General features: G+C 41.5%; 1 protein-coding gene across 1 annotated transcript in view; it reads right to left on the reverse strand.

Annotated features, from left to right (window-relative positions):
* The window catches only part of Fgf12 (fibroblast growth factor 12), a 589,814-nt gene extending 580,291 nt beyond the window's left edge, over positions 1–9,523 (reverse strand). Inside the window, exons 1-2 of the mRNA XM_021184731.3 lie at positions 9,412–9,523; positions 9,084–9,226 (exon numbers count right to left, since the gene is read on the reverse strand). Of these exons, the coding sequence (XP_021040390.1) occupies positions 9,084–9,096 (13 nt within the window). The 5' untranslated portion in view covers positions 9,097–9,226; positions 9,412–9,523. The remainder of the gene's footprint in view (positions 1–9,083; positions 9,227–9,411) is intronic.
* Between the last annotated feature and the right edge of the window lie 4,501 nt (positions 9,524–14,024).

Here is a 14,024-nt window from a genome sequence, read left to right on the forward strand (position 1 = left end):
GCTTTGAAATGCAAACAAACAAACAAACAACAACAAAAGCTAGTTCAACATTGGATCTGTAAAATCAATGTGGTTATTTGGACTACTATCCACTATGCTTTATTTTCTATAGAAAGCAAGAACAGGGATCAAAACAGAACATTAGAAAGCTGACAACATAGCTTCTCTATAATATGAGAGTGAAGTGGGCAGAAGAAGGAGAGGAGGAGGAAGATAAAAAGGAAGAGGAAGAAGGAGAAGGAAAGAAGAGAAAAGGGGTGGGATAAAGGAGAAGGAGCAGGAAAGAAGTCATGAAAGTTGGTTCAGAACACTGAGATTTAAAAGATCCCCTCCCCCCAAGGAACATTTATAGGATAAGTAGAGGAAACAGAACTTGAACACAGGACTTTCTTGTTCCACTAGAACACAGCACGTGTGTTTCTCACTCCCATGTTCCAAACCCAATAGAAAGCTTCAGCATCCCACAAGCACGGAGAGCCCAGTTTTCAAAGCTCGAACTTGGGACATTTCACATGGCCATCCATTCCCAAAAGTGCTGTGCAATGATTCAACCAACCATCACCTGACTGTGAGAGGCAGGAGCCGCCATTCCTCCCCTCCCCCGAGGTTATCCAGAGCATTACTGCTTTGTTTTGTCTGCTGGTGCTGATGTGAAGCCTGCAGGTAAAAATGCTCCACGTCATCTTGTTTTGAATTTGCAGGCTCACAAATAAAGCATGATTTGCAGAGTCTTTCTTCTCGATACACAACAAATATTTCTTCCTTAAATTCTACAGAAAGAATCGCACAGAACTGAACTAAATTCAGTTTCGAGTGTCCTAGAAATGGTGAAAATATTTTGGAATGCAAGAAGAGCCTTTGGAACGGCTTTTCGTTTTCCATATTTTCCTTCTCAATTGGAGCAATCATATAAAAAGTGTTTTATAATTATTGTATTTATGCAATCTAGTATGTGAATGAAACTAAGAAAAACAAACAAATAAAAAGTTTTGATATATTTTGAGGTCAGAAACATGTCTCCCGTTTCCAGTTTCCAAATAGCTGGAGGGAAATCATCTCAGTTTGCTTTGTAGTGAGGTCTGTTTAGTCAGTTTGAACATGGTGAGCATTTGAGAACCTGATACAAACCTAAATGCTGCTCATGGATGATATTATAAGAGCAAGGGATATTCCAGGAGGCAGTGACTTGCATGGCTGCCTTTTCTTGCCTACTTACTAAAGAGAATTCATTTGTATTTGGTGATCCTTTGAATGGCCTGTGAAAGCTTCTGGATTGTTCTTCCTGCTGTCCATCCCATTGGGCTGTTTCTCTGACTAACGTGGACAAACAGAATTTAAAATCAGCTCATTAACACATGTCTGTAGCATGAGCCATAAGGATGTTAAGATAAAAACATCATGACTTTGAGGCCAGCCTACATGACAAAGAGCAGCTTCCTTCATGTGGTGTAAAGTCACTTTTTGTTGTTGTTGTTGTTTTGGTTTTAGTTTTTTGAGACAGGGTTTCTCTATGTAGCCCTGGCTGTCCTGGAACTCACTTTGTATACCAGGCTGGCCTCAAACTCAGAAATCTGCCTGCCTCTGCCTCCCCAGTGCTGGGATTAAAGGCGTGCGCCACCACGCCCAGCTGTAAAGTCACTTTTGATGAAATGTGCTCCTGGAGTCCCGAGAGGTGGTAAACATCTAGAAGGTGGCACTGGTGAAAAGGGGAAAGCTCTGTGAAAGAACAACAGGTGTCTTTGAGATTTCAACCAAGGTACCATCATTTGCATCACAGCCACGAAGTAGCTTAACTTCTCTGGGTCAGAATCCCACTTTTGCGAGGAGAAGAAGGGGGCTATACAATGAAACTGGAGAGATGAGAAAACTCCAAAGAGTTAAGAGGCATAGTTCCTAGTAAAACCTGTACCATGTCTTCCTGCAAACAAAGGGTGCTAATAAGATGAATGAATGACCTGTCTCTCAGCTTCAGTTTCACTTACTTTACATACGTATGTATTTATTTTCTCTCTCAAGTCTGTAGCAGAGGAATCAAATCTCTCCTTGATGGTCTTTAGCACTAAAAAAAATGATTTTAAAAAAATAACAAAGGAAGAAGAAGGCCTGCAGTGTTCTTGATTAAACACACAGTTAGTTACTTGCTTGCCATGTGTCTTGCCTGTCATGCATCTAATTTCCGAAATATTTCAGTAATAGCTCAGTGCCCTGGATCCCAGGTGCCCTGTGGCTCTTATTTGAGAATCACTGCTGATGGACAGAATTTACCCACTTGCACAGTGCTTCAAATCCAGTCAATGCATTCTTGACCGGATGTATCTCTGCCTACTACCAACCCACAAAATGTTGCATAACTGCCTCACAACAAAGTCTTAGCATCAATAGTAACTTAAGAACAAATGCAATAATCAGAAAAGTTCCTGTTGGACATGTAACCGGCTGTGGCTCAGTGTTGGCACATACTTAACTAAAGTAAGGCCCTCAGTTCTATCCTGAACACCTATATAAACACATGGAGTTTGTTAAGTACATCAGTAAATCAAGTAGGATGTGCACTTGGCTAAAGTGAAACCTTTGTGAATGTCAGTGCAGGTTGCTTGCTAAGGACCTGTGCAGTCTGCTCCTCCCTCTGAAAAGACCAATGGTACTTCGTAATTCTGCTATTGTGGTATGGAGGTGGGAATGAGTCGGAGGAGCCTTGGCTTATAGAGAAACAGCCCAGTTTTTTGATATTCCATTTTGTCTATGAGATGAAGTCAAAGCGTATAACCATGGAGCTTTAAAGCAGATCATACACAAAGACCTTTGTGAAACCACAAAGCGCCTCATGGTGTTATTTATAGTTGTTAATGTGCACCGCATTCAGAACCTGTCGGTAACAAATGTAATAAATTGCTATTGGTCACTTAGCGGGCACAAACATGTCTATTTAAGGACAGAGAGATGCCTCCGAGGATATAGGTATTTGCCACCAAGCCTGACAGGTTATCTATCCTCTGACCTGCACACATTCACATACATGTGAATGCTCAAAACAAACAAATACACAAACATAATAGCACTAATCTAGTCATGTCAGTACCTCACAAACTTGAAAGAACAAAAAGGCAAGGCTAAGAAAGTGGCCGCCCCTGGACGCTTTGCTGAGGATAAGAAGTCTGCTAATAACCACTTAAGTTCAACAATTCATTCCCAGGTAGGCAGCTGGTCAGCTGGAACTGCTTTCAGAGGAGACTCATAGTTGCTGTTCACATGTTCTCCCACACAGTGATTTTTCTTTTGAAGAAACCAAGGTAAAAACCAAAGAAAGGCATTACTGCTGTAGAACATGTAGTCTTCTCTCGGGGTCTCTAATTACACTAGAATTCCATATTCTAGCCTCCTAGGTAACCTACGAGGACTTGGAGAGATGAATGGAACAGAAGTGTTTCTAAAATAAACAACCCAGGGTCTGTTTGTAAATCCCAGCTCCAAGCCCAGAGAATTGGAATCAGGACACAAATCTCTACCCTGCACTCAACAGTATTCCTGGAACAACATGACAATTCATCGTACATTTAAATCAGATGAGCCAAACTCTCTTTACTGTTTAAAAATCTTGAGACCCAGAAAGGCAAAGAGAGTTGCTCAAAGTTAACACCATTTGGACTGGGCAAGAATCTGCGTGCCCTATACCCAGTGACCATTCTACCACTTTCCTTACTAGATCTGACTTCTCCACCATGGTGGTCTTTCTAGTTGTTATTTCTGTTCAACGAGGAAGCAATTTTCATAAAATTATTTTTCAGTTCTGCTAAGTTAACAACTGCAAAAAGCATTTTGTTTCTTTTCCAGAAAGCGTGAGCAAGTTTTGTTGGGAACAGAAGTTGGTTTCCAGCCTTCTCTGCCCTGGAATCAAACTGATGTTCCTCAGTGCCTTTGTAATATGATGACTTTCTCTCTCTCTCTCAGGTACTAATCCTTCAACACATGAAAATGTTGCTAAAAAAAACTATTGTCTATTCAACTCAGCGTGTAAAATCAACTCAGCAGTTAAAACCAGGGTGCCTACTATCAAAAGTAACATGTTTTTCCTAAGGTGGACTCCAGAGTACTTGCTGAAATGTTACAGGATCAAATTCCGCCCTCAAGAAAGTTAATCAATACAGTAACAAAGACAAGGGGTAGGAGAGCAACGTGGTTAAGATCAAGGATTACATCTTAGTTTTTGTTACTTAAACAGAGTCTCAGGTAGACCAGGCTGGCTTCATACTAACTATATTGTAGAGTCTATCCTCTGACTCCTAATTCTCCGGGTGCTGGAGTTACGGCCATGAGCTACTACATTTTGCTTAGTTTTCTTATAGATTTTCAGAACTAAGCATGTTGCCCACAAAGTAGATACTCATTAAATATTTATTTAAATAAAGATCATTCAATTGATGGTGTAAGAAATGCAACATACGAAAGCAGGCATTTCAGCTGCATAGAAAATTCTATATAAATAGCCATTAAACACAGAGGTCAGGAAAGACAGTGCAGAACACTGAACTGAAAGACAGTTCAGAGAGCTGAGCAATACAATACAATGGAATACAATACAATGGAAGTGACCTGTACTGTGGTGAGACTCATGCCAACTTAAACAGTGCAATGCCTCTCATTGGCTAACAGGAATTCTCAGTGAACTTCGAGAATAAATGTTTAAAGATCATTGGGAGCTGAAAGCAAATGGCTAGAGTAAGAACAGGAGGGGTTCTTAAAATCAAGTCTGAATGGTATTCAAACAACAAGTCAGAGACTTTCTTATCTGCTTTCTCCCAAACAGGGGTCTGGGACCTGAGCACTCACCCGTAACCTCCACAAAGAGTAGATGATCTCTACGGTGTCTTGTGTACTGTCCCTTTCAGTTACAGTCTGCTTCCTACAATTTAGACAAGTGGCTCTGAGACTTTTCTTTTTTTTTTTTTTTTTTTACATATTTTCCTCAATTACATTTCCAATGCTATCCCAAAAGTCCCCCATACCGCCCCCCACTTCCCTACCCTCCCATTCCCATTCTTTTGGCCCTGGCATTCCCCTATATTGGGGCATATAAAGTTTGCAAGTCCAATGGGCCTCTCTTTCCAGTGATGGCCGACTAGGCCATCTTTCGATACATATGCAGCTAGAGACAAGAGCTCTGGGGTACTGGTTAGTTCATCTTGTTGTTCCAACTATAGGGTTGCAGATCCCTTTAGCTCCTTGGGTACTTTCTCTAGCTTCTCCATTGGGAGCCCTGTGATACATCCAATAGCTGACTGTGAGCATCCACTCCTGTGTTTGCTAGGCCCCTGCATAGTCTCACAAGAGACAGCTATCTTTGGGTCCTTTCAGCAAAATCTTGCTAGTGTATGCAATGGTGAGACTTTAACATATATGTAAACGACCATGCAATTTTTCAGGAACCCAGGTATGAAGTAATAAATCCTGAGAGATTTGGCAAGCATCTTTAAAAACTTCTGAGGTGATGCTCATGGTCCTGAAATGTGGACCAAGTGAGTTCTAGGATCAATGGTTATTGGCTGGCTAGTAGCATCATTTGGAAGATGTGGGGGGGGTTGATGAGAATGGACCCCATAGACTTATATGTTTGAATGCTTGGTTCACAGCTGGTGGAACTATCTGGGAAGGATTAGGAGGTGTGGCCACTGGGGGGAGGTGGGCTTTAATATTTTACAAGCCCATAACCCCTCTCTCTTCCTCTCCCCCTCCCCTCCCCCTCCCCCTTTTTCCCCTTCTCTCTCTGGAAGACATAAACTCTCTGCTACTGCTTCAGCACTACACCTGCCTGCCACCATGCTTCCTGCCCAGATAATCATGAACTCACACTCTGAAACCATAAGTGTTTTCTTTAAGTTGTCTTAGCCATCGCATCTCTTCACAACAATAGAAAATTAACTAAGACAGAGTAGGGGTATTGGGTTTTGGTTTTGGTTTGTTTGTTTTTAAAGAACTATACACAGATCCCTTCCTTAGAACTAGGTAAACTCAAATCTCAAAGAATGCAGCCTAAACATCTCTACATAGAGAAATCACTATAGGTGTTTTGCTTGTTTATTTTTTTGTTTTGTTTTGTTTTGTTTTTTGTTTAATATAGGTAACATGCATGAAGTTGAGACTCTATGCAAAGCAAAGAGTGATACAGTGAGGTGAGAGGAAAACAGAGAAGAGAAACATGAGGTACCTTTAAATCATTGCTCCTGAAACTTTATCCTGAATACAGACGACCTGGAGTCTGTAATCAGTCGGTTTAATGGGCCTAGAGTAAAACTGAGCATCCTGCAGTTCTAAATGTGTCTGCAAACCGCAGTCTATCATTGAGCACACAAATGGGTGGCTCTCAAACACATCACACCTGGGTCGTTTAAAAAGTGCACACATCTTGGTTCCTATCCAACATTTGAATTAAGTATCTTAAATACCGACCCTTCATGAGAGTGTTTATGAAGCATACCAAGCTGTTCTAGGATGCAGAAAAGTTTCTAGACCCCAAGTTCATATATTAAACACTCTACGTTATTTGAGAATAGTCCTTGGGATCTTCAGGGCACAATTTCTGTCAAAATTACTCCCAACACGTCAAACCCAGTCTTGGAGACAATGTAATTACCACGGAGCACAAAGATCCTTGATACTGACTCAGAATTGAGCTGCTTTTCCTCCTTATCTTCGATGATGGGGAGTGATGTAAAATAATAAGAAAGCAAGCCGAACTCATGGCTTTCACGGAGCTGGCTGGCTTCTCTGCTCTTCAAACAGTAAAGGTAATGTGAAGGTGGCCTGAAACTGGTGACAGGGTTCACATCTAAACAGAGGTCACAGGAACGTTTTCTGGTATGATAAACTCTAGCATAGTCAACTGAATCATGTGATGATTCTTTCACTCTGTCTAAAATTAATTCCAATAAAGGAAATAATGAGTAATGTACTTATTACTTGAGCATATCTTCCTATGATTACATTTGAATCTACTGGGGACAGGGCATAAGAAATGAAAGATGTTCCGATTAGAATGGAATGCAGACACAAATGCCCATTAATATACTCCTTTCCCCATCTGGAATAAAAATTCAGAGTTAGCTGCAGTCCTAATCATGCCAATTGCATTGATTTAGAAACTATAAGTATTCGTGTCAGCGTGGTTGCTAATTGGACAAGTCGGCTTTGTAAAGTCCAGAAATTAAAATTCATCAAGACTTCCACTTGCTCCTTTGTTACAAGTAACTGTGAGTCCTCTGCAAAATGGCCATGATATTGGCTTATAAAGAGAATTCTCATTGCCTTTATATCAAAGCTGTGAGCCACTAGATCATTGTTGTCTGACTTAACATAGAACTTTTGGCCCAGTTCCTCTCAGGTCTATTTCTGAAATTCTGTCTCCCTTCTGAACTCCCCAGACTGGCAGCATGGCTGGAACTCTATGGTTATTATTAGGACTTATAAGCCACCTGGAACTCTGAGAGGCAGGCAGCATTCCTTATAGGCAATAAAAGAAAATACAAAGTATTGCCGAAAGATACATCCTTATTTTATGATGGACCAATAGATTGCTGTATAAATTTGAGGCAAATGTTACCAAGAACCATTGCCAAATAGCCAGATTTAATGGCCAAATACCAGGTGTCGTCTAAGCAGAAAAACAGTTTTTCATAGTAAAGTGATACTCTCTGTTGTTAACCTTATGTCCAAGAAATGCTTAAGTAACTAAAACATTATATTAATTTATGATTTAAGAAAGATTGCATTTTCATTTTAAAGTGGATTCTGTAATACACTATGTATATTAAGAGATGCTGATTTTTCTCTGTATGTACATTATTGTCGGACAAGGAAGTGCCCACCAAATGTATCATAAAAATAATTTGCCCTATCTGAAAACTACCGGCTACTCTCTCTCCACATCATTTCAGATCTTCCTTTAGTGCCAGTGCTTACCTAGGTACAATTACAACAAACCTACTAATTAAATACTCAAAATAACCTTACTGAGCAGACAGCTGCTATCACCAACACTAGTTTTACTAATCATACCAGAAATAGGTAGCTCACCACCACTCCCTGAGCCTTAAGTACATTGCCACAGTGACTGACATTCTGGTTAAAAATAAAACCTCGCTTCAAATATAGCTTCTTCCAGTTCTGGATAATGAATATAGTTTCATAAAAGTTGACATCATTTCTCTGATTTCACCAAAATTAAATACATTCTATATTCCTACTGGATATCTGGCCACGTCGTCACTCAGGGTACTCACAACCTAGTGGGCATTTTAAGGAAGGGAAGAGACCTGTTTGTGTGGGGTTAAGTCCAAAGGACATCCAAACTTACAATTCTAATGGTTGCTTTGTTTATATGCGTTAGATATGCCAATGAGAAGTTGATTCCCACAGTTCATGTAGCAGTTGGTGGGTGTAAATTTTTCAAATTTGCTTATGAGGAGAATTTAAATATGTACATGTCCAAAACTAGTGAACACAACGCGCTCAAAGAGCCAAGCAATACTTCTGTACCCTGATCTTCTTAGAGGTCAGTTCCTGTGCACGCTGTTTCAGATAGATCCAATTTTTCGTCTGATAACCATTCAAAATGCAGTCGGATGCCATACACACCCAGAAACACCATGTTTGTAGGGTGGGGTGGAGAAACTCAAACATTTTTAGCAATGCATTATTGGAGATCAGCTATAAATATGCCTGCAAGCATATCCTAAAGCCAACAAAATATATGTATTTCAGTTCATCATTGTACAGGAAAGAAATCGCTTTACCAACACATCTTTCCTCCCCCTCCATTTTGGGAGGGAGTCTTCTCCATCCCCCCATAAAAAAAACTCATCCCACTCCACTACGCAACTGATGGGAGTATTAAACACTGGCTTCCACGCTGTGGGAGTTAGTGGCCTTCTTGCCACGTTCCTGCTGCTGCAACGGACATAGCATCTCCTCCTCCTATCGACCTAGTGTGATGCTCCTCCCGCTCCGGAGCACTGCAGTCCCCTAGCCGAGGGCTGCCCTGGCCACACGCACATGCAGCGGGAAGTGCCCCGGTGGGGACAGCCACATACCTTTGCTCTCCATTTCGGTCCCTTTAGAGTGCTGGGAAGTTCAATGGAAGTTGGCAGGAAGATGTGGGCCCGCTTCAGATCCCCAAATCTGGAAAGCCAATCTGATGCTTTCGCCCGTACTTCCTTCTTTCCCTTCAGGCTTCCTGAAAGATGGGATTTCTTAAACCTTGAAGCTGCGATCAGCCACCAAAGGACACTTAGCAGCAGCAGCAGATTTGCCTCTACATAGATTAGGTTGCGATGCATATCTGATACTGAAAAGCATGCACAGGCCCGCTCAGAATTGTATTTTTTTTTTTTTTTTTTTTTTTTTTTTTTTTTTTTTTACCTGAGTCTGGAAGCTGCAAGCAGGAGCTGTCCTCGGAGCGTGGTGCTGCAGGTGTAGTGACAGATCATCCCACTTTGCTCTGGATGTACAGCAGATTTGCATGGGCGCTGGCACGCATGCGCAGGGCGTCCCCCTCCCTTTTTCACCGCCTCCCGCTCCCCCGCCCTCCCTGGCTTCTCTCCCCAATACGGTCCTCAGTATCCCAGCCCGAAAGCAGTAGCATTCGGTCACAGGAAAGCGCTGCTAAAAATAAACGCCGGACCGGATTTTCCCCTGCAAACTAGAAAATGGATTGGACTGGAACGGCGCATCAATCCCATCCGATTTTCCAGGACTGCTTACTGAAGCCCTCGAAGAGGCCAGGGTGTCTGAGCTGAGCGTGCTGCCTTCCCCAAGGCAGAGGGATTTACGAATTCTGCTTAGTGGACATGATGTGGGCTCCTCGTGGTTGCTGCAGTAACTTCCCAAGTGTCTGCATCCCCTTTTCTCCCTACAGACTTCCCAGGTCGACCCTCTCCATCCCTGTGTTTGTTTGTTTTGCTTCTCCGGTAGAGTGGCAGGAGTCCGGGGCCCGTGGTACTTTAGCATCCTCCCTTTTCTGTACCATCCAGACTGGGTGTCCCTTTTGGCATCCACCCCAGCACTGTTTCCGTACAGGCTCCACGGTTTCTGAAGTTCTTCAAACAAAGCGCCCGGCCGGAGGTGTCCAGAGGCGCTGTTTATCACCAAGATGGAAAGTCCCTAAAGATGGGAAGGCACCTTATAGGTATAACTATATATTTCGAAATGGAGAAATGTGGTTCCACCCTCTTTTTTTTATTTTGTATTTATTTATTTATTTTTTAGTGGCAAGGCAAACATTTTTGTTTCAGGCTGTAGAGAAGGCTCAGAAGGACAAACTATCACAGAGTGCTCTTCTTAAGCCCACACTGTATTTTGCTCATACATAAAATGTTTAATTGGGAAAATGTTACATATTTGCTAGTTTTTAATTGCCAAGATTTCCCTAAGAAGATATTTTGCTCCTCAAAACAGTTATATTGTTCTAGGGCATAAAAACGAATACAGAAAATTCAGATAACTGGAAAAGCCAAAGAACGAGATGGAGGGATCACTCACTCCCACCGAGTAAGAGGAGACTCTTTCCACAGCAGATTCCCACCCCAACTTCCAAAACGCAGAAATGAAATAAAATGTACTCGCCACAAGGAACATGGGGCTGGTTATAATTTAGCCTTGTAGTGATTCAAAGGGCGTCCTGGTTTGCCAGTGCTTGGTTCTATGACTACAAATTTTTATCATCACATGACTCAAAAGGACAGGGACTCTCAACAGCAGAGATGTCTTACCAGTGACTTCCTGGGCTGTAACAAGCCATAAAGCATGGGATCACAGAGACCATAAACTATCTGCAACTTATCTGCAGATTCAGAAGACATGCCCAACCAACTTTTCCGTTGCATTTGGTTTTCTGCCCACCAAAAAAAAAAAAGATTGCTGTTTGGGGGAGCATTGCCTACCATTTCCTTAGGGAAATTTGAACAACTAAAAACTAGCAAATACTTAACATTTTCCAATTAAAAATTGGAGGATTTCAAAACGTTGGTGTCGTTTCAATATTTTATGGGTGTAGGAAGGACGCCGAGAGTACCATCGTTCTGTAAGAGCATATCATAAAGAAATTTAGAGGTATTCATTTTGTTTTGTTTTGTTTTGTTTTGTTTTGTTTTTATCACTGCATCCTGGTTAGATACTTATTCACACTCCTCCCTCTCTCTGGCCCACTTCCCTTCCCACCAGTCCCTTCTCCACCTATAAATAGTACCCATCCACTTTCTTGTCTTTTTTTGTTTTTTGTTTTTTGTTTTATTCTGGATTCCAGATATAAGATTTCCTCTGTCTTATTTTTATCTAATATCAGCGTTGGTTCTAAACATACACATGTTTAATCCTCAGACCACAAAACACCAACAGACACTACCTAAAGCTTCCTGGTTCAGGTTTGAGACTCCTGGGTTTTTCAGTTGCAGTTCTTGTATTGTTTATATGAGTTTTAATTATAGTAATCATAGACTTTTAATATTTGCCTACCACCATCCCTCGGTCTGCAAACATCAGATAAGTATATCTTCAATTTCTACTGTCTATCTTTTTTAAGTTCTAGAGATTGACTCTATGGCATGGATATTTGAGAGGCAAGCATGCTACTGCTGAGCTATAGCCCCAGCCCCAGAATGTTTGATTTTTTTTAAATTAATATTTAAGTTGATAACTTGAGTTTCACTTAAAAAAATAACGACATAAACTTTGTCTTGGGATAAAGACAAAATCTCTAAGAATATCTGAACGTACTTCTGTCATCTTGCACTAGGGATATATATGAAGCAGCATCCTCCAGATGAGAATTTTGATCGACTCCAAAACCGTTCAACATGGTAAACATGGATGCACATATGTCTCTATGGCAGTGGTTCTCAACCTTACTAACGCCGCTACCCCTTAATACAATGTGTCCTGTAGTGGGGACCCCCAACCATAAAATTATTTCTGTTGCTACTTCCTAACTGTGAATTTCTACTGCTATGAATCCTAACGTAAATATCCGTGTTTTCCAATGGTCTTGGGCAACCCTGTCAGAGAGTCATTGGACCCGAAGGGTCATGACCCAGGTTGAGAGCTGATGCTCTGTGGTATTTAGAATAACATTCTCTTGAGGGTATACTGAGGAATAGTTCGCCTGGATCGTGTGGTAGTTCCAGTTTTTATTCTCTTGGATATTGATCTCTATAGTGATCAGATGAATTCACATTTCCCTCATTAGTGTTCTTAGTGTTTATTATTTTACAAGTAAAGACACTCAAATGGGGGTGAAACTCTTCACTGTGAAACAAAACTAGGTGTCAAGGTCCTGCCTTTACACGTACACTGGTATATCTCCCCATCTATAATGAACAAAAACAAGAGCAGCCTTCTATTTTATAAGCTCTCATTCCTTTTATTAGCTGTTCTAAACACCCGGGTGCCCTATTAAACCCAAATAAATCAAATATAATGCAAAATCTATGGCCAATCATTTAGGAACTTCTATTCTTCTCCAAGCTTAACTTCTAAACACAGTTATGATCCTAAGCAAATCCTTAGAGGCTACTTTTATGTTACGTTCATCACTGGAATACTTTCACCTCATCATAGTAACACCTCAAATACATATATACCTGCATCTTAGATTATTCTGAAAAGCTCACTAAGATTTTGCCTCATTCCTACAGCCTCACGATTCCCCCAGTATGAACATACTCTACTGAAAATAGCAAGTACTCTTTGTCCTCTCTTATTTTCTATTAAGCATCATAATTATTTATGCATACATAATTTTCCTGTTTCTTTTTTTTCTATTAGATATTTTCTATATTTACATTTCAGATATTATCTCCTTTCCTAGTTTCCCCTCCAAAAACCCCTATCCCCTCCCTTCTCCCCTGCTGCTCCAACCCACCCACTCCTGCTTCCTGACCCTGGCATTCCCCTACACTGGGGCATAGAGCCTTCACAGGACCAAGGGCAACTCCTCCCATTGATGACCAATAATGCCATCCTCTGCTGCATATGCAGCTGTAGGTATGGGCTCCTCCATGTGTACTCTTTGGTTGGTGGTTTAATACCTGGGAGCTCTGGGGGTACTGGTTAGTTCATATTGTTGTTCCTCCTATGGGGCTGCAAACCCCTTCAGCTCCTTGTGTCCTTTCACTCGCTCCTTCATTGGAGACCCTATGCTCAGTCCAATGGATGTCTGTGAGCATCTACTTCTGTATTCATCAGGCACTGGCAGAGCATCTTAGGAGACAGCTATATCAGGCTCCTGTCAGCAGGCTCTTGTTGGCATCCACAATAGTGTCTGGGTTTGGTGGTTATTTATGGGATGGATCCTCAGGTGGGGCAGTCACCGGATGGCCTTTCCTTCAGTCTATGCTCCACACTTTGTCTCTGTAACTCCTTCCACGGGTATTTTGTTTCCCCTTCCAAGAAGGACCAAAGTATCCACACTGGTCTTTCTTATTCTTGAGTTGCATGTGGTTTGTGAATTGTATCTTGTGTATTTCAAGCTTCTGGGCTAATGTCCACTTACCAGTGAGTGCATACCATGTGTGTTCTTTTGTGATGGGTTACCTCACTCAGAATGATAGCCTGCAATTCCATCCATTTGCCTAAGAATTTCATAAATTCATTGTTTTTAATAGCTGAGTAGTACTCCATTGTGTAAATGTACCATATTTTCTGTATCCATTTCTCTCTTGAGTGGCTCTGGGTCCTTTCCAACTCAGAGCTAATATAAATAAGGCTACTATGCAGGGCGGTGGTGGCACACGCCTTTAATCCCAGTACTTGGGAGGCAGAGGCAGTCGAATTTCTGAGTTCGAGGTCAGCCTGGTCTACAGAGTGAGTTCTAGGGCAGCCAGGGTAATACAGAGAAACCCTGTCTCAAAAACAAAAAACAAAACAAAATAAACAAACAAAGAAAGAAACAAAGACTGCTATGAACATAGTCATGTGTCCTTATGACTTGTTGGAGCATCTTCTGGGTATATGCCCAGGAGTGCTATTGCTGGGTCCTC

Source organism: Mus caroli, unplaced genomic scaffold, assembly GCF_978045245.1.
Source record: "Mus caroli unplaced genomic scaffold, Mus_caroli_1 scaffold_17, whole genome shotgun sequence".
NCBI classification, from domain to species: Eukaryota; Metazoa; Chordata; class Mammalia; order Rodentia; family Muridae; genus Mus; species Mus caroli.